This window comes from Gossypium hirsutum, chromosome D02 (genome assembly GCF_007990345.1).
Source record: "Gossypium hirsutum isolate 1008001.06 chromosome D02, Gossypium_hirsutum_v2.1, whole genome shotgun sequence".
Lineage (NCBI taxonomy): Eukaryota > Viridiplantae > Streptophyta > Magnoliopsida > Malvales > Malvaceae > Gossypium > Gossypium hirsutum.
The window spans coordinates 16676193-16700720 of record NC_053438.1 but is presented as its reverse complement, the minus strand read 5'-3'; the positions used below and the strand labels follow the sequence as shown (position 1 = coordinate 16700720).

The 24528-nt window shown below is 30.8% G+C and overlaps 1 protein-coding gene, 1 long non-coding RNA gene and 1 pseudogene across 2 annotated transcripts; 2 read left to right on the top strand and 1 right to left on the bottom strand.

Annotated features, from left to right (window-relative positions):
* The first annotated feature begins 5205 nt into the window (after positions 1-5205).
* Positions 5206-6199, top strand: LOC121214645 (uncharacterized). Its single transcript, XR_005910240.1, has 2 exons — positions 5206-5688; positions 6111-6199. It is a non-coding gene; the product is annotated as an uncharacterized lncRNA (long non-coding RNA).
* Positions 5818-9019, bottom strand: LOC107910326 (probable xyloglucan glycosyltransferase 12; annotated as a pseudogene).
* Positions 9020-20670: 11651 nt separating this feature from the next.
* Positions 20671-22047, top strand: LOC107908345 (amino acid transporter AVT6B). The gene is made up of 2 exons (XM_016835533.2): positions 20671-21309; positions 21459-22047. Exons 1-2 carry the CDS (start codon positions 20882-20884, stop codon positions 21595-21597), a joined length of 567 nt encoding a protein of 188 aa, XP_016691022.1. The 5' UTR covers positions 20671-20881; the 3' UTR covers positions 21598-22047.
* The last annotated feature ends 2481 nt before the right edge of the window (positions 22048-24528 follow it).

Here is a 24528-nt window from a genome sequence, read left to right as displayed (position 1 = left end):
ATTAAGATACTCTACAAAGAGTTGTAGTATTATCTGACCATGCACAACAACATATCTCTCAACAACTGTTGGATTAATAGATATAAAAGCATGATCATCTTGGTTCAGTTCTCGATTTATATAACAATTCAGTTCAATTTATCAATTCCAAACATCTTATAACAATCCATTATATGTATGTATCAGTTCAATTTTATTATTCATATACCCCTTAAAGTTTCACATTTTATTCAATTTAGTCTCTAAAATCAAAATAGTCATAACTTGTTCTTTTTAACTAATCATTTTGCATGGTGTCTCTCCTCCATTTTATTTGCAAGGCCTACGAAAAATGTGCACTTCTTAATCTTCTCATCGGGATACTCTACAAAAAGTTGTAATATTATCTAGCAATGCACAACGACACATCTCTCAACAACTGCTGGATTAGTAGATATAAAAGCATGATCATCTTGGTTCAATTCCCGATCTATATAACAATTCAGTTCAATTTATCAATTCCAAACATCTTATAAAAATCTATTATATGTATTTATCAATTCAATTTCATTATTCGTCTTCCCCTTAAAGTTTTACATTTTATTCAATTTAGTCCTTAAAATTGAAATAGTCATAATTAGTCCTTTTTTAAATAACCATTTTGTATGGTGTCTCTCTTCCATTTTATGTGCAAGGCCTACGACAAATGTGCACTTCTTAATCTCCTCATCAGGATACTTTGCAAAGAGTTGTATTATTTGACCGTGCACAACGACAAATCTCTCAACGATTGCTTATTATATGTATTTTTCAAAGAAGAAATTTATTTAATCATTGTTATAATGAGATGTAAATAATATTAAAATTGGTGGTGGTTTTGATTAAAATTACGTAGGGTGCCATGCCAAAAAAGGGGAGGGTTAAGGTTCACAATCAACAGATTTCGATACTTCAACTTGGTGTTGATCTTCAATGTGGCAGGTGCAGGGGACATCGTAAAGGCTAGCGTGAAAGGATCAAGGATAAGGTGAATGAGCATGAGCCAAAACTGGGGTCAGAACTGGCAATTAAACGCTGTGCTAGTTGGTTAGTCATTCTTATTCAGGATCACAAGCAGTGACAGACGCACTTCTACCTCTTGGAACATCATCCCTGCCCATTGGCAGTTTGGTAAAATATTCACCGGCAAGAATTTCAGACTTTGATTTCCCCATAAGTTAACACATAAGTTAGAAAAAGAAAAAATTTAGCACATAATCCATTTCCAATTTTACCGTTGATTGGCTCCAAGTTATCAATACTTAATTGCATTGGTGTAAAAACTTCTTTCTTCCTCAAATGCTTGCACTGAAAGTTTAATTCGATTTAAAATACTTCAATCGTGTTAAAATGGCCAAGTTCAATTTTACTTCAATTCTAAAATATTTTAAAGGTTATTTAAATTTAATTTCAATAGGAGACAGACCTAACATGCAAATAGACCAAAAGTTTAAATTTTCGTACATGCTTTTGCAAGTGGATATTTTTTGTAATTAATCAATAATTTTGGGTCAATTTTGAAAAAAAACAAAAACAATGGAATGACATTGAAACTAGTATTTTGAGTATTTTCCAAGCAACTCGAACGACAGCCAAAGTATTTTGAGTAGCAAAACAGGTAGCCCAAATTTCCTTAGACCTAATCCATGTTGCCTTCTTCCTTTGTTGCTTCACCTGCTTCCACTTGTAACAAGATTAAGAACTCAAACCCAACTCAGGTAAGAAATCTCCCTTTCCCTTCCATTTTCAAGATTACTGGATATTGTATATAACTTGTTAGTATCACCCTCTCGACTGAATCCTATCACCAACAGCTATTGCTGAAACTGATCGTAGAAATCCATCATTCTCGCTTCACCTCTTTTAACATCAAGGCTAGAAAACCATCATTCACGCTTCTTCTCTTTCAACACCGAGGTTCATTATTAGGTAAATTTTGCTTTGATTTTTCCACTACCAACATTATTATCTCTTATTTTTCTATTCTGAGATGATTTTTCCTTTGCATGTATTCTACTAGCATGAACTCTATGTTGTGTCTTTATTGCCATACAAGAATTTGTGGGTTCAATGAGAAAATTGTAATAGATTAAATTATAAGAAATTTTTTAGGTTAAAAATGAATATTTGTGAACAATGTGGAAGTTATATCTGTTATGCTCGATTGGTATATACTTGCTTATAATTATACTTTGGATTTGAATTATTAGGTAAAATTTGCTTTGATTTTTCCACTACCAACACTGTTATCTCTAATTATCTATTCTGAGTACAGTGCTGATTTTTCCATTGCTTAGTATTCTACTGTCCTGAACTCCCAGTTGTGTCTTTATGCCATCATTGCTATCTCTGATTTTTCTATTCTGAGTACAATGCTGATTTTCCATTGCTTGTATTCTACTAGCCTGAACTCCCTATTGTGTCTATATTGCCATATATGCTATTTCCATAAGAATTCCCTAAATATGCCCCTGGTATGAACTTCTCTTTGTCTTGATGAATTGCTGGGTAGCTGACCTGTGGAAAACTCTGTTTATAGTTGCCTTATCTTTGCCTTTCATTTGTTCTGTTCTGTTTTGTTGTGCATTGCTAGTCATTTTGACTTTTTTCATTAATTGATGATTCAATATTTTACTCTATGTTTTTTTGATCAAATATTATACTTTTTTAACAATACTAAAAAGTTATATATAACATCCTTTTCAGTTGCCAATACTCGTCAATAAAAAAATGGATTGCCAATGTAAAAAAGTTATATCTAGGTCAGATATCAATCTAATATATACTTTTTTATTATTTCTTTAATTTCACTAAAATTGTTATATTTTGAAGTTTAGTGGTAAAAATTATTTAATTTTTTTTCTATATTATACATATTTGTTTTATGGTTTTGTGGTTTTTTCTCAATAATTTTGTTTTCAAGGTTTGAACCTATGCTATCCCCTTGAGAGTGCAATGTGCTTTACCGTTATACTCAACTACTTGTTGATAAATTGCTTAACTTTAATAACTTATTTTTTAAAATTTATTTGAAAGGTATATTATAAAATTTTCCAATGAAATATCTCTTAAATATAATTTATAAAATTTAATTAATTAAAATATTAAAAATACTTAACCATAAAAAAATCAAATGTGACATTTTTACCTCGACATTATTTTCATGTTTAGACTTGAATTTTAGGATAAGTAATTGCATTGATATAGATATAAAACATGTGTTAGAATGATGTCAATTTGAGCATAAGCAATAGTTGGGGTTCTTAAAAGAGTCCAACTCTTTATCAAATATACGCACCACATGCCAAGAGATGTTCTTTAGAATTGCACTTCGTATCCTTGTGGCCTAAAATTCCATAGGTACAAACTAACTAGTCCAAGTTCACTTTGTAAAATGAAACAAGTTAATTACGAAGGGAAAACATATGTACAGTATATATATGTAGAATATTTTTTAAATATTCAAATATATATGGATAATTATTTCATATGTTTAAAATTTCCACAAGTAAAATTGAGAGAAAAACGTATGATTATAAGGTGTTAAAAAAAATAAAAATATATAAATATATAAAGGAAAATGATGCGTGTCAATTTTTTAATTATTTTGTGTAATTAAAAAATATATTGCTGTCAATAATTTCTGAACTTAATGACAAGTGTATAATGTTATAGGTATAAGACTTTAGGTTCAATTCCAAGCAACCCCATATAAAAGAATATAATGCTAGTGTATCAAATAACAAACTTATATATTGTGTATTATATATGTTGAAGATTTTGGTTTTATTCGTCAAAATGGCATCTATTTTTTATACGATATTATAAAAGTAGAATTCGTATCAAACGAATATCTGATAAAAATTTAATTACCACTTCGTTCAAATCAATACAAATGACACTCATTTTTAAATGAGACATATTTTACGAGGCACCTGCATTTAAATAAATACGTAGAAAAATGATTAATAAAATATTTAACCCAATTGATTTTAGTAAATTTAAATATAGGAATGATTGGGGTTAAAAACAATATTAATTATTTTTTAAAAATAAAATTCAATCGATAGGTTATTTTTGAAAAAAAAAGTAAGATGATGATACACTCTCAGGTGAGAAAAATTAAAATGGGTGGTATTTTGATTAAAAAATAATATTTTTGTGGTCGATTTAGTGAATATATAAATTATGTAAATACTAATAATAAAACAAAAAATGGAACTCAGAAAGAGAGATTTATATTTTAAAGTTTCAGAGATAAGCAGTCGGAAGCTGATGTACCTACTTTACCTATCTTTTCTCTTCTCTATCTACTTTTTCATTCTTTTTGAAAATTCTATGTTTGATTCTTCTACATAAAAACGACTTTTATGTTATTATTATTATTATTTTCAACATACTAAAACACATTTATTTTTTATTTAAAAATTAAAAAAATATATAAATAATATAAAAAATAATATTAAATGATTACGTTACAATTTAACTTTGTAACATATAGCCTACTCCATAAAATTAAAGAAAAAATTATAAATGTATAATATATGAGATAAAATTACCACAAAATCTCATATATTATACATTGATTGCATTTTTGTTCTTCTATCGAAAAAATGAGCAAATTACCTCTTATACCTTAGATGAGTAAGCAAAATAGTCTTTCTTTAAATTTTGATGTTTATATATAATATATAATAACAAATTTATCCCTCAACCTTTACACATTCATCCAATTAAAATCATAAACTTTTTGAAAGTAAAATAAAAATTTTTTAAATTAATAAAGCTGAAGGATAAATAAAATCTTAGTAAATTTTAAAAAAAAATCAATTCAACCCTTTTAAATTTTAAAAATTATTAAAAAAAGTTATGAAAAATTTAAAATTATATTTTTTTTTATTAAAAATAAAACCCATTAACATCTAATAATTATAAGATTTTGAAAAAATAATTATCCTTACTTTTTTATTAGTCGAAATTATAATTTAATAAAAAGCTCATAATTTTAAAATTTATAAATTGTGTTTATAAAGTTGAAGATTTTTTAAAAGTAATTTCTAACTTTTAAAAGGGTTTACATTGAATTTTTTAAAAAAATTTTATTACTAAAACTTTTTTTACCAGAATCAAATAGAATAATTTATAAACATCAAAACACAAAACAAACATTTAGCCGAGGGACTGATTTGCTGGTATAAAAGTTAGTTTACTCATGAACTTGGGATGCAGATTGATCAACCATTTATATTTAACGGAATTAATCCTATCCCCACACTTCATTCCTGCTGGACCATGGAGTCCAATTTTCATAGAATTTAAGTGCCCTCTCCTCTCTCCATTTGAGAATGTAAAAACATTCTCCAACTAAACTTTTTTTTCTTGCAAAAATTCAAAACATAACCCTCCCCCCCCCCACCCCACCCCACCCCACCCCCTTTTTTATTTCTAAATGTCGAGTACCGCTAACTAAGAGGCTAGAAAGGAGTTGGATTGATATCCTAGTGTGGTCCAGCTGCTACAATAAATTCCTCTAGGGATGGGATACGACCCCACCACTCAAGCATCACCCCCATGTGCTATCCCCCAACTACGTACTTTCCAACTACTGTAACCCTCTACGTACAACACATGCATACATACATGTACACCTCTTGAGAAATGAATAAAAAGGTTAATTTCTTTAACACCCTGTTTTTCTTACCAAATAAGGACTATAATGGTTCCTGGATTTGGTGAAGCAAAAGGGTTAGATTGGATAAAAATCACTATAGCTGGATGTGAATAAAACAACAGCCGAACTAGTTAAACATTTACTTCAATTAACATCAGCTCAAAGTACCATCCTCATGAAAATTAGTGACTAAAGGAAAAGGAATCAATTTTCTACCTTGCCCTTAATTTGTACCTAAATTCCTGTTTCATGTTTCAACTTCCTTTCTTACAAAAGAATTTGCCATAAAAGCAAAAGAATCTAAAAGTAGGGTAACAAAACCTTACATGTACTGAAGATTTATCACCAATTTTACATGTGCCCTATGTCAAAATTCATGTTATTCTTCTGTCCATGTAACTATATTTCTTCGCCTATTCAGGTCGGACACCGAACTGCAAAAGTTTCGTTTTGGAATGTGTCGGTTGCATTCACGTGATCCACATTTTCCTACAAAGTCGCTACTCTGATCCTCATATTACCTGCTCACCAATCAAGTCTAGACCGACCAGAAGGAACGATACCCCTTGAAATAGCAAGAAATAGAAATGGATACCCTGTACGGATAGGAGGCTCCTAGCTGAAGCTGTTAGAAGAAGGAATGCCAGAGCTAACTCCTTAGTGTATATCCTATTATGCTTAGTTTTCCTAGCCTTTTGTTCTTGCTTAAGATCTGCTTGGATCTTGTCGAGATTGGGTTCGGATCCCACACGCTGATGTTTTGGTCCTTTCTCAACCAAGGAGACAAGATCATTCTCGGATGATCGACCGAATTTTTTTGTAACAACCCACTCATATGAACTACCAAGTTGGAAAAGACCAGAGACCATGGCATTGAACTTGGTCACGGACATGGTGTTCTCGAAAAGAAGGTAGGGAACAATGAAGGGGAATGATTTTGGAGCAGGAAGGATGTTGAGGAATGACATTATAGCAGGGATGTAACAAACAACCCATGCTGGAAGCTCGGCCTCCGGAACGAACATAGTCATTGGGAGAATTATGCAGAAAAGAGTGAAAGAGTAAAACGGTAGGATCAGTTTCCTAAGCAGAAAGAAGAGAAAGATCATACTGAATTTCTTCCACACACTAATCTGCATCAATAAAAATACCGAATAAGAACAAAGTTCATCATCACAATTTTAAGCAAAGACCAATTCAAATATGTATTCACCTTAGCACGGATAATATCCGGCAAACAGAGGCGGAACAACTGCATCGGTCCAGAGTGCCATCTGTGCTGTTGTTTTCTATAAGCTTCATAAGACTCAGGAAGTTCACACCGACACTGAACAAATAATAAAGACTAAAAACATCAACTACCGATCAAGAAAGTAACTATCAGTATAACGTATCAAACTAGAACTATACCTCAACATCATTGAGGAAGATGAACTTCCATCCGCGAAGATGAGCACGGACTGCAATATCCATGTCCTCAACTGTAGTCCTCTCCAACCAACCACCCGACTCCTCCAAAGCCTTAATCCTCCAAACCCCAGCAGTCCCATTGAATCCAAAGAAATTAATGAAAACACCATTCACTTGCTGTTCTACCTCAAAATGGAATGACAAATTTATGTTTTGCAATCTTGTTAGCAAATTCTCATCCTTATTCACAAACGACCACCTTGTCTGAACCAACCCTAAATCCTCAGTATCCTAATAACCATAAAACCAAAAATAAGATTTCACTTCAACTAATCCTAAACATACTAAATAGTGCTTCGATTCTCAAAATTGCACCCAATTTAAATCAAAAGGCAGTTAATTTAGTTACCTTAAAATGGGGGACAGTTCTTTGAGGAAATCAGGGGAGGGCTGGAAATCCGCATCGAAAATGGCAACAAATTCATAGTCTTTAACATAACTACAACTCATGGCAGACTTAAGATTACCAGCTTTATAGCCATCTCTAAGTACACGGTGCCGATACACAATGTGGGCACCTTCTTGTTGCCATTTATGCACTTCCTCTTTAATAAGTAGCTGAGTCATTGGATCATCGGAATCATCCAAAACTTGAATCAAAATTCTCGACTTTGGCCAGTCCAAACTGCACACTGCAGCTATGGATTGTTGGTAAACCTGCAAAAACAAATATTTAAACCATCATTTAAAAAAAAAAAAGGGTTCCTTTTAAAATGATGAAAGAAAAAATTTATCTTTGGGTTTCTAGTTTTTACCTCTTTTTCATTACACATAGGGATCTGAATGAGAACCATAGGGAAGAAAGAGTCTTCCCCAGATTCAAGATCTGCAACAGCTTCGTGCTTGGGGATTGGCTTGATCTTTTTTAATCGGATCCAAAAACAACCCAAACAAAGAATTAACCTATCCATGCTTTGGATAAGGAAGAGAACAATGCAGACATTAGCGAGGAACTGAAGAGGAGGGGCCAGATAACCCACCCGAATCAAAACCCAATGAGTGTATAACCAATCGAACAAATCTTTGAAACCAAGCGGCACCGAGAGAATATATTGTAATTGAAGATTTGGGGCACCAAAATGCCAGCCTTTGAAATACGCAGCAACCTCGAAACAGAATAATAATAAGGATAGCCAAAGGAACACTTTGATGCAGTTATAGAAACCGGTTTTAACGGCTTTGTTTTCGTCGGTTTCGATGTCATTGTCGTCGGTTCTTCCGGAGGCGACTCGGCGACGGACGGTTGAGCCGAAACTTAGGAATGTGGAGGTAATGGAGGTTAAGCAACCGGCAGCACGGTGCGCTTTTAACAGGAGAACCCAAGTGAGTTGCTTGGCGTTTTTGCCACGTAATTTTTCTCGCGAACCGGTCGGGGTGCTGCCGATGAGGAAATCTTCTTCCGATGGAGCTTCGAGCTCGACCATCGAGCAGTTGGGGTTTTCCATTTTCACAACCACCGAGGTTCCTTTGTGGCTGCCCTTCGCCCACCACGGCACCATTGTTTGCTTCTTTAAAACTCCGAAATGTAGACGCAAAAAAGGCTAAAAATTCAATAATATTATCAGATGACAATGGAAGAAGAAGAAAGCAAATAAACAAGCGTGGTCTCTCTCTAAATCATGGCAATGGCGACCCAAACTTATACCAACAAGAAAAGAAATTAAAAAAAGAAAAAAGCTTTGGTTTTCAAAGAGGAGCTTCTAAGCTCTTTCACATTCAATTACAGCTTGGTAAAGGAGATGCCATTACTAATGACAGATTTATACAGAGATTATGTTCATAATTTTACAGAGAAAAGTGTTGTTGCGACAATGACAGATTTTGTTGTTCTCGTAGTTGTTTTTCCTTTTCACCTTCTGATTTAAATTTTTGATAACTCTCAGCAATAAATTTGATGGGATGAATTTTACAGTGCGGTCAAAACGAAGAGAGGTAAAATTTTATTGTTTGTTGTTCCTTTCGTGTATGAGAGGAGGAGAATTGAAAGGGTTAATGAATAATGGGTAAATCCCATTTTGTTTTTGAGGATACGAACAAGTTTCCTATTTTTACTGCAGTAACTAGTAAATTGGAAAATACCCTTCATTGGAATTTCGAATCTTCTATTTGGGATATCTTATGGTTTTGGTTTTTGTTTGGTTAGAATGCACCACCGTTCACGCTCCATTTCAGAGCGTGTTCCACAGTCTCGTTCAAAACATGATAAAATATCAAGTTGCTCAAATGAAAAACAATTTTTTATTACGATAATTGATCAAATAAATAAATTCGCATACATTTAGTTTTCAACCTTCTTTTTAATGTCTAACCAAATCAAAGTTTTTAGAATTTAATACCTTAGAGAAAGTATATTTTAATTTTTTTTTGTCTCCTCTTTTAATATTATTATAGTATTTAATCTTATTACTATTGCTGTTTTTATATTAAACGCATCGCTCATCCAAACTTGCCCTTAATATCTATCATTTTTCGTATTAGCTTGGTATATGATTTTTTTGGTTTCCAGTCTGAATCAATCTAAACCTTTTTATTGTTATTGTTTTGTTATAATTTCATTATTATATTACTATCATTTTGTTATTATTGTTTGGATATTATATAACCTTATTTTATTGTTAATTGTATTTCTATTTTATAAGCATTTATTTGTTAAGTTACAATTAACTTAGTGCTATTTAAGTATAACTTTTTTAATGTATTATATTTTTTAAATTTAAAAATTAATACCAACTAATCGAGTCCAACTCAAATCTAATATTTTTAATCTAAATTAAATTTTTGATAAAAATTTTATGCTTGGATCTAAAATTTTGCATCCGTCCCACCTTACCCACCGTGAGATATAGATACGAGGGAAATCAGAGGGTATAAATACATGTTGGATGAAAAGTAATTAAATGTCAAAAATATCCTCAGACCTAAGGAAAGGAGGGAGAAGTCAGAATGAGAAATTGATGAAAGACGCGGACGGTGTTACTTGGGATACATCCTTACTTCTTTTTGTCTGATTCAAAGTCTGACTAAAATAAAATGAGAATGGTGGCAATACATAAATTCAGGGCCTGCTTGCTTGCTCTCTTTTTTCCTATTATTGAATTTGATAAATTTTTTTATGTTTCAAGTATAACTATAATCTTAAAATTTTTTCAACAAGATTAAATTTACATACTTATAATTATTCCAATAAATATAATTAAAATATTGATAGTGAAATTTAAGTTGAAATAATTTTAAAAACTCAAGGTGGGATTTGAAGATGAGGTATTAACATTCTAAAGCCTTATGACTTAAAATATATTCTTCTTTTCCAACCAAAACCTGTGTTAAACAATATGCTTAATTTGTTCTTCACTTGAGAGATTTGTGTTTATCCCAATTCCAATCACCTCATATTGGCTTAGCATGCTTCAAAGAGCATTTGTTTAACCTAAACTTGAGAGAGTGCTTAGCAATCACCATTTATATTAATTTTCAATTATTCATATAATAACCAAAATAGAAAAGTTCGTCAAAAGTAGTCTATAGCCCAAGATCGAGACAGATTCGAGTAAAGATGAACTTGATTATACTAGAGTTCATGACAAACAAATTTAATAAGCTTCAAAGAGACAACATTGAGCTTAAAGAAAATCAAGATTTTGATTTTTGGAAATCTTAGTTCAAAATTGAGAATTTTGGATGCAAACAAAACTTTTATTGAGTGCCAATGGTCAATTCAACATGTACGAATGGGGAGAAATTTATTAAATTCAATTCATTGAAGCTACCAATTTTCAACTCTGGAAAATCAGTCAATTTAAGATGCACTTTTGGATAGGTACTAGACATTTCTTAGTCGAGATATCCGTTGACCAATGAAAGAACTATCTCTTAGCTTCGAAACACAATTTGATTCACATTATTTCAAGCTTAAGAGCTCAAGTTATGGTTGTGTAATACCCTTAAAATTTTCGGTATAACAAATGGTATTGTTCCAGTAACATACATGGTAAATTTATCAAGAAAATAGATTGAGTATATTGAAATTTGGTTTGACAAAAAAAAGTAAGTAAAATATAATAATTTGGAATTTGGTGAAAGTTAGAGGACTAAAAGTGATAATAGACCTAAAGAAGAAAAGGTGGAGTCACAAATAAATAGAAGATTTTCTGAATGTGTTATGAAAAAAAAATTGATAGGCGGAATTGGAAAATAATGGTATGGACTAAATTAAATAAAATAGAAAAGTTTAAGTGTAACATCCCCAACACCCCGAGATAAGAACAGTGTTAGCATGGATCTTACTCGTGTTAGAATTTTTGAATTAAATAAAATAGAATTTTTAATATTAGTGGAGAATGTAGTTGGAGATTATAAGAAATTAAAAAGGCTTTTGGGTTTAGAGAAATTAAATTAAGGTATTGACCAAATTGTAAAGGTGTGAGAAGTGTTGGGCAAAAGTGTGAAAATAAAAAATAAAAAATGATCGGATTAGATATATAGGAAAAAGAGATGGACTTAAAGAGCAATTTCACCAAGAGAGTACATGAGCAGTTGGATGAAATTGAAATGCAATCTGGTTCACATGTTTGGCATGATGATAATTTGATTTTTTTTAGTTAAATATTACTATTAATTTAAAATACAAAGTTAATAAAATATTTGTGTAGAAAGATGTAGAAAAGAAAAAAAGGAAAAAAAGATATCATCCATCATCAGTTTATCCTCTCTACCTTGTTTCTCATATCTAGCTAAACTTTCCTTTTCTTTCATTTAGGTCCTTGTCTAACTTTTTTCAACCCTTTCAAGTCAAACTTCAAAAATTCTTCCATAGATTTTTTGTAAAAACAAGAGAACAACGCCATGGCAAGATAAGTTTCTTGTGAAGCTAGTTAGAGTTCATATTTGATGAGGAAAAAAAGCTTGAAGATGGATGTTGGAAGTGGGAGAGAGTATGGGTAGGTGGAGAAATTAAGGTAAGTTTTTTAAATTATTATGTTATATTTATTTGATTATATAATTTGATGTGAAACTGTAAGAATTAAGCATATATAATTATCTTTTATGTTCAAAGTGATGGAAGTATTATATTTATGTATGAAGTGAATGGTGAATGGTTTTACAAATAATTTGGTGGATGATTTGAAGTGAATAATTGAAAGTAAGAAAGTGAGGGTGTTTTTACTAAGAATATTTTAATTTGAAATTAATTATTTTGAATGATGGAATTGTGTATTTACCATGTTGAATGTGGTAAACATCTATTTTGAATACTATTTGGATGAGTAAATTGAAAAATAATTTGTCAAGTGATTTATTTGATAAAATTTGAAGTAAGGACCAAATTGTAAAATTTTTAAAATTTCGAATTCTAAAGGTTGAGTACTAAAATCTAAAAAGTTGACGTAGTACTAAATTATATGATTATGAAATATGAAAATTGAAAGGTTGATTTCAAAACATGGGTTTTAGAACTAATTGATATGGTTTGAGAATTTACAATTCTAAAAAATAGAATATGAAAGTTTAATAGTTCTAAAATCAGGGACTACTTTGTGGAAAATTTGATAAGATGGTTAAATTATAAAATCTCGAAATTTTGAAGAGAGAGAGAGAGAGAGAGAGAGAGAGACTGTTTTTCAAAGCTGTGTAAACGGGGATTTAAGGTTGAACTGAAAATAAAAAAAATGATTTCTAAGGACTGAATTGTAAAATAGTGTAAATTTGGGACTTTGGGGACTAAATCATAAAAATTGCAAAACTAGAATTCTAGGGGTTGTTTAGTAAATTTGGAAAAATCTAGGATTGGAAATGAGCAAATTAATTACATGAGTGTTTAAATGTAATATTTGAAAATTTTATCGAATTAAGTGTATTAAACTAAAATAATTAAGTAAAAATAAAAGAATTGAAACTTGAATTAGGGCTAGTTTGGCAATGCTTTTGAAAAGTGCTATGGAGAAGTGCTTTTGAAAAGTTTGGTTTAAAATTTGAGTGTTTAGCATTGCTATCAAAAAGTACTTTTGATAAATAAAATGTTCATTTTAGATATGTTATTATCAAGTAACAAATATGTATTTAAATAATATTTAAATTAGTTAATATTATTATATTTTAGTAAGAATATAAAAAATATATATTATAACTTGTTGTTAATATTTTAATATATGAAATATAAATTTTAAATATTTTTAAGCAATAAATATTAATTATTTATAAAATTTAATTAGAATATGTAAATTATTTTTTAAATATTTAAATATAACCATTAAATCTTTGTAATTACTATTTTAATTTTTTTAATTTTAATTAATGATTTTAACACATTTGTAATAAAGCACTAAGAAAAAAAGGAAAAGTACTATGTTATTGGAGGGGTGAAAAAATAATTAAATACCAAAAGTGCTTTTAGGAGAGGAAAAGCTAAAAATTTTAGCTTCTCATTTTCAAAAGTGCTTTTGAAAAGCACTTCTGAAAAGCACTTTTGAAAAGCCAAAAATTTTAGCCAAAAACAGCTTGTTTAGCACAACTTTTCTTCTAAAAGTGCTTTTGGAGCTAGAAATATTTTTTTAAGCACTACTAAACAGGTCCTTAATAAGATTAAATTCATTATAGTGAAGAGAATTTTATTATGAAGTATATGTTAAAAAGAATATGATTAGGAGTAGATTTAGTTAACAATGGAAAGATAAAGTGTAGTTAGTATTGGTATATTTTGAGAAATGATTAATTTTTTTTTAAAAATAAATTAAATATATAATAAAAATTTATATTGCAATAGGCATGAGGTTTCGGTACATGTCTTTCAAAGTTTCAATAAATGAATACTTTGGAGCTAAAAGTGATTAGCAATCTTGCATAGGTTTCAATACTATAAATGAGGTACCAATATCTTTGTTCTTAAAATCATAAATTCACCTAAAAATACTTTGGAAAAAGGATTTAGGATTCTTTAATTTAAATTTTAACAATATAAAATTTTAGAAAGAGATTCCTAATCACTTTGACGCATTCCTAGTGAATTTAATGAGTCTCGACCAGTTTTACCTTTAAGCGATGATGTTGAGTTCCTCGACTTAAGAAATTTGAACTTCCTTTCAGATTTTGGAAGATACTTTTTTTATTCTTAACGGATAACTATACGCCAACCTCTAACTCGACTTCTTGTACATGTTTCACTCGATTGGTGGATTACAGACTTCCTACCTTATAACGGATACTATTTTGTAATTGCTTAAAGAAAGAAATTGGATACGTTTCTGAGACTATTATACCTATAGACACTACTCTCGGTGGATTCATATACTGGCTTTAGTGGCTGTTTGAATACCAGTCATGCTTTATCTTCGCATCGATCCAAATAACGAATTTGGTTCGATGGAGGTAATATTTTAGATCACTCAATGGAAGTTCAAATAAATTCAGATACAAAAGGGAAAAACTTCCAGATTTGGCGGACACTTACACCACCCATAATTACTTATATGCTAAGCTCTCTTTCTAACCTAATGAGTTACTATGATAGATTCATCAGTCGAGTAATCTGTTGAGGCCACCTTCAGAAAATGCCTCAAAGGCATACCCAGTTCTCACCATAAAAGCGGACTAACAACTCGCCACTTAAGCGATATAGAATTCATTTTACAGACTTTCTAAATAATACGCCACAAAGGCTCTTCCAGGTAATACGTCACATAGGCTTTCTGGATAATATGCCAGGCTATTAAGATAATTCGACACAATGACTCTTAAGATAATTCACCACAAAGGCTTAGCTTGGTTTGCCACCCATGCACCACATCAATTGTTTTTGCAGGGTTTTGTATATTTCCCGAAAACTCCTTGAGTACCTCTTTACTCCGAGGTTTGAAGTTATTCATGTAACATTTTCCAAGGAAAGTAGCATGAGTTGACACTCAGCTTGCACTTTTGAGTTATAAAATAAACCATCATTTGTTCTATTTGGATATCTTACAAACATGCATAATTTTTCCCGTAAGTCTAACTTCCTCGCATCTTTATCTAATACGTGAGCCGGGCATCACCAAATCCTAAAATGATTAAGATTCAGCTTCCTACCATGCCACAATTTGTATGGGATTTTCGATGCTACCTTAGTTGGCACACCATTCAAAATATAGCAAGTCGTTTGTACTTTATATCTCATAAAGAGATTGGCAGCTTCAAATAACTTAACATCGAACGTACCATGTCTAACAATGTTCAATTTCTTTTCTCCGCCACACCATTTTGTTGTGGAGTGCCCAACATAGTTAACTGAGATAAAATCTTATTATCTATGAGGTACCTTAAGAACTCATTAGATAAATATTCCCACCTTGATCTTATCGAAGTGCCTTCATAGGTAAACCTAGTTGTTTCTCCACTTTCGCATGAAACTCTTTGAATTTATCAAAGGTTTCACTCTTCCAGTTCATTAGGTATACATTCCCATATCTGGAATAGTCACTAATAAAGGTTACATAATACTCGTAATCACCTCTTACACTAATGCTCATGGAGCCACATACATCAATGTGCATAAATTCTAGGGGTTTTTTGGCCCTCGTTCCTTTTGCATTAAAAGATCGCTTAGTCATTTTACCTTCAAAGCAAGATTCACATTGTGAAAGATCAACTTCTTTAAGTGAACTTAAGATGACGTTTTTCACAAGTCTAATGATTCTTTCTCGATTAATATGACCAAGTCTCAAATGCCAAAGGTATGCCTCATTAGGGTGAGAAGTTTTAAGTATTTTTTTGATATTTCAGTCTCAAGCAGTGTGTACATATTTGGTTTGATAAAATAGAGATTATTTGACATCCATCCATTACATATAAGATTGTGAGTTCTAAATATTGTAATTCCACTATTAAAAGTCACGATCAAGTCGTCTTTATATAAACATGCAACAGAAATTAAGTTTCTTTTAAAACTTGGTACATAGAAAACGTCTCTTAAAATAATCTTCCTAAAATTATCAAAATAAACATGTACATATCTTACTGCTTCAGCTACCACACTTGTCTCGTTCTCAGTTCGTAACGATAAGCTCTTATCTTTAAGATATTTTGTCTCATCAAACCTCTATAGAGAAACACAAACATGATTAGTGGCTCTCGAATCAATGACCCAGTGGTCTATTGAATCTTCCACTAAACAAGCTTCTATCTCAAGAGTTCCATACCTTTGCCTTTGGTAGCTAGGTATTCATTCTACTCTTTACAGTTTGCCTTGAAGTGCCCTTTCTTTTTACAAAAGAAGCATTTAGACTTAGATAAGTCATTAGGCTTTTTTATTATCTTCTTTTCCACTTGTGGTGGCCTAAAGGCATTAGCCTTGCCTTTCTTAACACGTTTTTTCTTCCTTTTTGAGGAAAAAGTGACAACTATATTCGCTTCTACTCCTCGGACCGATTGACCGTCGTTCAACATCAACTCATAAGATTGTAACTCTTTCATAAGTTGTGTAAGTGTTAGGTTTTTGTTACCAAGGTTATATGCGGCCCGAAAACCAACAAAATCTTTTGACAAACTTTTGAACGCCATTTCAATTTGAGTGTTCTGGTTTAGATTTGCCTCATTGTCCGCAGCCTTGACAAAGTGGTCCATAAGAGTAATCATATGGTATTTGACTGGAGTACCGGATGTTTGCTGGGCATGCATCAAGCTAGTTATGTTAGATTGTAGGACTAAGGCAGCTTGACTTCTGAACATATCTTCTAGCTTATGTAGAATCGCTTTAACATTCTTACAACTCTCTAGTTGCTTATACAGAGTACTGGTCACGATTGCCAGCATATAGCAATAAGCTATTTCATCAGATTCTTCCCAGCATTTTCTAGCCTCAGTTTAAGTAGTCGGTGAACATTTATTATCAAGAATTGTTTTAAGTTCTTCACAACTGAGGACAATTATTAGGTTCCTTTTCCTTTCCTTATAGTTATTTCCATTCAATTTGTTTTCAGTAAGTATGTTCAATAAGGGTGTTGGTGACTTTTTTGAACTGAAAATAAAACATTCATATATTAATATATTTGTATTAAAAAAATTTTTGAAGATGTTTTGCAATATTACGATATGCATTAAGATGATGCATGCAACTTACATTAAACCTTGAAAATATCTATAAACTGTTGCAACGGTAACTCCCACACCCATTGAATCAAGACACCTTGGGGTGATCATGATCAACTAATAAGAACATTGATTTCCATCCAATTAGTACATGAACCTAATTCCTTAGGCTCACATGTACTAGTATGACCATCATTTTGACTCAAGTAGAGCTTCATGGGAAGTTACTTAACTAGAAGATATTGAGTGTATAACCATCAACTCAACACCTATCGCATCATGCACCACAAATGAGTCATCATGGGACAATCTCATCGAGTAGCATGCTTTGACTAGTTGTCCTCTTTTAAAGACAGAATTTCTTGACCTATTACATGATAATACCTACCACAAGGGATAGTCTAATTATCATTTGATCACAAGAGAGTTCTTCTTACTTTTAGGAAATCTTCTCAATGAAATCCACATAGAAATCCTACAGTGGGGTAGTGCACTTGCCATGCCATCACAAGAGACTATTGATGGAGGTTGCAGGTCTTATTTAGGAACCTTCTTCCACTCAATATTTTAAAAACATGCAAGGTTTTTAATTTTTGATTTCAATCATGAATGATTAATATATGCATGACAAGTACATGTGGTATTCTTTCCTAAACTATATGACATGTTTATCTCATGTATGTATGACATGCTATAGCAATTTTATAATATTCACATTCAATTATTCACAAGAGTCAATCAAAAAATTTTGATTCTCTACAGTTTTTCTTTTAAGGGAAAAATTGAAAAAGTGAATGTGAACCATGTAGGAGGTAGGTTCCCAAAAAAGGGAGGTAAATCATATTTGACCACTTAAAAACTAAGCCTTTCCTTGCTAAACCAAATTATAGACATGCACCATCTCATTACCACACTTCTCACAGTTACCAAATAACCTAAGAAGTGAATGGAACAATACAACACATGTATTTAGGGGTGAGCATTCGATCAAATCGAATCAAAAATTTTTGAATTAATCGAGTTTTCGAATCTCATTTTATCATCCTAACTTTATTTGAAGTTTTCTCGAATCGAGTCGAGTGAGATGGAATTCGAATCGAATCGAATCGAATGTATTTGTTCGAGTTAAATTTTAAAAAAATAATTTTAGATCCTTGTAACCACTGTCACCCATCGTAATAAAATTTGTCCGCCTTAATCAAATTTTTTATTAACTTTCATCGCCTCATAATTTATTTATTAATTTTTTATATATTGGTTAGCTTCTTTGCTTGCTTAGTTGTTTCAATTATCTTTAGATTCTTGTCACTATGTATTTTGGAATTAAAAAATATTAAATGTAAAAATATGATTTTTTAATAAAAGTTATTTTAAAAATAAAATGTGAAATTGATACCAATATAAAATTTTAACACGAATATTTTATGGCATAATTAATAATTCAATTTTAATATAAATATTCAATATGACTAAACAATTCAATAATATAAATAATATAAAATGTGAAATTTAATTTAATAATATAAATAGTAGATATAAATAAAATTATTACTATTTATGTTTAGTGATTTTTTTGGATAATTTTGATTTTTTATTTGTGAGTACAGGGTGAGAAGTAAAAGTTTAGGGGGAAAATAAAAAGTTTTGAGGAATAAAAGTTTGAGGGAAAATAAATAGGGGGAGTAAAATTTTGGAGGGAAAATATTAAAAAAAATTTTGAGGGGGGAGGGTTTGGGGTAGATGGGAGGTGAGATGAGAAGGGAATAAAAGTTTTAGATGAAAAGTAGGAGGGAGTAAAAATTTTGGGGGAAAATAAAAGGTTTTGAGGATTTTTGGGAGTAAAATTTTGAGAAAAAGTAAATGGGAGAGTAAAATTTTGGTGGGAAATGGATTTTGGGTAGATTGGGGGGTTGGGAGGGGAGGAGAGTAAAAGTTTTAGGGGAAAAGTGGGAAGGAGTAAAAGTTTTGAGGTAAAAGTAAAAAAGTTTGGGAGTTTGGGGTAAAAATGTAAAATATTATAGTTTGATATTCGAATTATTCGAATTATTCGAGTTATTCGAATTCGAAAACTCAACTCGATTCGAACTCGAAATTTGAAAAAAAATTCGAGTTGATTCGAATAACTCGATTAACTCGAATAACTCGATTCGTTTAACTCGAAATTCGAATTTTTTTCGATTTTTTCGAGTCGAATCGAGTTTTGCTCACCCCTACGTGTATTTTCTCATTACCACACTTCTTATCTTTAATAGATCAATTGTGGATCATCTCATACATATATATCACAATCATATGATAAATAATTATTAAACAAATATATAAAGAGATGGGCAATAAAACAAAATTGCTAGCTAAGGTTCCCATGGTTCTATTTTTAAAAAATAAATGAAAAATAAAAAATTATATAGTTTTTCATCACCAGGCATTCCTTGTATCTTCGACTGCCATCGCTCCATCTTTTCTCATCATCAACTCCTTTTTGAAAAAATTACATTTATGTCCTATATTAGCACCAGCTACATCTTCCTCGTTACTCTCAGCAGCTCTTTTATTTCGCAGTTTATAACAATCTGCTTTGACGTAACCTAACTTTTTACAATAGCGACACCTTTTGTCTCGTTTCTTTGATGCTACCAAAACAGAAGCTTGCCTATCTGCCTTGCTATCCAAACCAAACTCATTGTCAAGTTTATCTCTACTCAACAAATGACCTTTCACATCTTCGAATGAGAGTTTGTCTCTGCCATAAATCAGGGTCTCCTTAAAAGACTTGTATGAAGGAGGTAAAGAGCACAATAATAACATAGTCTGATCTAGGGGTGTTCATTCGATTAACCGACCCGAAATTACTATAACCGAATTAACCGACCTTTCAAAAATTTTAACCGTTAACCGAACCGATTTTTTTAAAAAAAATTAACCGAACCGAAATTTTTTCGGTTAATAAGGTCGGTTAACCGAATTAACCGAAAATTATGTATTTTTTATTTTTGGTTAAAAATTACCCGAATTACCCGAATTAACCGAATTAACCGAATTACCGAAAAATACCCGAATTACCCGAATTTTTTTATTTTTTATTTTTAAAATTTAAAAAATTTATAAATTATTAAAGTAAATTGGGTTTTAGACTTTAGTAAATTGGGTTGTCTTTTAGTTTTAGTTTTATTGAATTGGGTAATTGGGTAAACTTTAGTTTTAGTTTTATTGGGTTGGGTAATTGGGTTGGGTAATTAAGTTTGGGCTGGGTTGGATAATTTTATTTATTAATTTTTTCGGTTAACCGACCGGTTTCGAACCGAATTAACCGTTAACCGAAAAATCATAAAAAAATTAACCGACCCCCGACTGAAAAAATTCGGTTAACCGACCGATTAACTGAATTCGGTCAGTTAACCGAATTTTTTCGATTTTACCCGAATTATGCACTCCCCTAGTTCAACATTACATAGAATTACAAATATGATGCGCTATTGTAACAAATTTTTTCTCTGAAATAAGTATTCCAACAACTCTCCTCCTTACATGGCAAAGATTGTTAAAATTTTAAAATATGCTTGTTTATATGACAATTGATCAAGCCTTTTGTTTTTATCTTTTTCCTTTTGTCTTGGATACACCTGTGCAGTATTCCCAATAGCGAATGAACTGAGAGACCCTACACAGATGAAGTTAATTGTTAGGAAGTCCCTCATGTTTTGCTCTTCTCTCTACATTGCCACCAGCTTCTTCGGAGTAGTTCTGTTCGGAAATCATATTTTGGATGATGTGCTTGCCAATTTTGATGGTGATCTTGGAATTCCGTATAGCTCGTTGCTCGATGATTTGATCAGAGTGAGCTACGGGCTTCACTTGATGCTTGTTTTCCCAATTGTGTTTTCCTCCCTTCGTCTCAACGTAGATGGTCTTCTATTTCCCTATGCCATTCCTATTGCCTTTTCCGAAAAGAGGTTCTTCTCAATGACAGTAGCTCTTATGGGTTTTATCTTTATGGGAGCCAACTTTATTCCTAGCATCTGGGATGCCTTCCAGTTCACTGATGCAACCGCTGCAGCTTGTGTTGGTTCTATCTTTCCAGCTGCCATCACCCTTAGGTAAAGTAATAGATGTTTTGTTGAATTCAGTGTCAAATGAACTTTCATGCAACCCCTTGTTAGATGGTGTAGTACTATATATGTTTATAACAGAGAGCAGCATACATTAAAACTAGTATTGAAGATTAGCTACTGGGTTCTTTATGCAGGGACACCAATGGAATTGCAACAAAGAAAGATAGACTAATATCATGGATGATGATCTTTCTTGCCGTCTCAACAAGCACAGTGGCTGTGACAAGTGACATTTATGGCATTTTAACAGTTGACAAAGGAGTTATAACCTGATTCTATTGAGGTGTCCGTTTATATATATCCAGTGTTCCAGGTGCAGTGCACGGTTGGAAACCAGAGCTAATGGGCAAGGAGACGATCTGGGTTCCATTCATGCGGTTTACCCTCAAAGCTAACTTGACAAATAGGGGATCTGTTTTATATGAGCTTGCTGGGAATAAAGTGAGTTTTCCAGCATGTCATGAGGTTTGATATGACCTTTTCGATGAAATTCAAGGTGATTTAGCTGTTAGTTCTTGGTCCTTTAGGTGGGTAACAAATAGGAAATTTCTATTGATTGATTATTCATCATCTAAATTTAATTGAACGTGTTTCTCATTATGTAATCAAACTAAATTCTTACCCTTGCATGGGTTACTGTATTTTTTTTTTCTTTTTTGAGAAGTTAAAGTTACAATTTGCTTAAAAGTAGTTGTATTTTTATTTGGATTTTTATCCGGATTTATTTTCTCTACTTTTTTTACTTTTCAAAATTAAAAATTTAAGTCTATTTATTAACACTATTAAAATTTTTTTGTTGAATTTACTGGCAAAGCATTTTGAAATTAAAAAAAAAAACTCGTTTGGTATTCATATAACAATATATATATAAAAGGGACCTCAATTTAACAGTGCTAAAGTTCTTAAAAATTTACATCATCATTCTAATTAAAATAAATAATTTAGACTAGCTAATGACATTATAAAAGTTAAAGTGTCAAATTATGTCAAAATTAAAGTATATAGATTAAATCTCAAATTTGAGCAAAATATAGTAGATTGTGGCCCGCCTCGAATATCTACCTAAAAAGTAGGAGGGTTTAGGCAAAAATATAGACCTGAAAAATGGGCAAAAATATAAGGCTCGTTTAAAAAACAAGCTAAGCCTCGGGTAAGGTTTTTTGGCTTAGGCCTAGCCTGAATTTGTAAAAAAAATAATTATGTTGTTTTGTTGTCATTTCACTATTATGTTGCTACTATTTTGTTGTTATTATTTGGATATTGTATAACTTTTGTTTTATTGTTAATTTTGATACTATTTTAGAGGCATTCGCCTATTAAGTTGCATCTATCTTAGTGTTATAAATTTTTTCTAATTTATTTCAATTTTTTGGGAAATATTTATTTTAATTTTTTTAGTCTATTTGATGTATTATATTTTTTAAAAGAATTTATATAAAAAAATAAAATAAAATATTTTAATATGGACGATCCAGGTCGGGCTTGAGTAAAAATTTAAAACCATTTTAGATCGAGCTTATTAATCAGGTCTAAATTTTTGTTAGGGCCCATCCCGACCATAAACAACTCTAAACTATAGGAATCAAATTAAAATTTAAAATTGAGATGGACCCATATGTTGTCAAAGGAAAAGAAAATGGACAGGTGTTTATATTTATTTATATAAGTATAGATTTTCATATTATTTGTTTGATTTTATACTTGAATATTATAACAATATTTTTGGTTTATAAAAATAAGAAATTATATTTATACTATTTTGAAAATTATTGTGCATAAAGTAATAAAAGAAATTGATATCCAATGTTTCAAATTATAAACTAAATGTTCATGTTGAAGTATAGTGCATTTTTTAAAATATGCATATATTTTTTACGTAAGTGTGAAATTAATTTTAACTGAACTGATGTTTATACCTTTTAAATTTTAAAAAGTAACAAAGTTATGTAATTGTATTATTTTATTTAAACTTCAACTTATTAATATTTAAAAATAGATTTTATATGGTATTAGTATACTTCAAATTTAATAAATTTAAATATGGAATTTTAATTTATTTCTTTAAATTTCAAATTAATAATTTTTCTCTATTTTGGTATGTTAAAAATAAAACAATTTAATTTAATTAAAATATAGCTAATTAATCAACAATTAAGTCATTATATTTTAAAGTTTAAAATTGGTTTTTTTTTTATAAAATTTGTTACAATAAAGTTTTTAAAATTGAATAATTTATGGATAAAAATATACTAGATGTATATGAAGGAAAAATTATATATAATCTTAAAATTTTACAGAAATTATTTAAATGATAAGAATTTTTCTATTAGTACATAACGACTTGTGGTACAAGTTGTGCCTACATGAAAAACCACAACTTATATGTGCATAAATTTTATTGTTGACAATTTTTTATTTTTTATTTATTTTTCCTTATCTTTATTGATGAAGAGGGCAACTTCCATAAACCCTCAAGTAAATTTGAAGTTATTGCGAGTTTTAGAGGACTTGTTTTGATCCGGGAGGCTCTAAACCAAATCCTTATGTCTTGGGCAGCAAACTAGGTACGCTCAAGTCGAAAAATAACAAATAGAGTGTGAGAATTGATGTAAATATTCAAGATAAAAAAAAATTTAAAAAAATAAAAGCAATTAAAGTGAGAAGCTATTGGAAATAAGACCCCTTGTTTGAGTAGAAGTAGAAGCAAGGCTGGCGATTTGCTTCTCCTAATTAGAGTGAGAGTTTGAATGGACTTAGGAGTTTGGAGAACTTGACAAATTGTTAGAGTTGTGTGACCCAAATTTTAAGAGATTGCTTGCAAGTCAAGTTAAACAAAATATATTTTCTTTCTAGAAGATTTAGTATTTATTAGTATAATATATTTAACATTTATTAGCATAGTTTATTTGACTTACTAATTTAGCCTATAAATATGTTCTTTTACAATCTTAGAAAATACACCCATTAGAGATTAGAACTCATAATACATTTAGAGAATTTTGTGTTTATGTTTTGAGGGTCTTTATTTTCGGATTCTTCGTGGTTTATTTTTTTTATCTCCATCTTTTGTACTCTTCATTCTTTTTCCATTATAGTAAAATTATCTTTGCCCGTGATTTTTTATTCTCTTTGGAGGGTTTTTCTACATTAAATTTGTGTGTTCAATTTCTCAATTTATTCCGCTATTTTTTGTTACTTGTTACT

Coding starts and splice junctions, on each gene's coding strand:
- LOC107908345 (XM_016835533.2), top strand. CDS start 20,882: ATGAAGTTAATTGTTAGGAAGTCCCTCATGTTTTGCTCTTCTCTCTAC. Junction 21,310..21,458: donor CCAGCTGCCATCACCCTTAG/GTAAAGTAATAG, acceptor TTCTTTATGCAG/GGACACCAATGGAATTGCAA.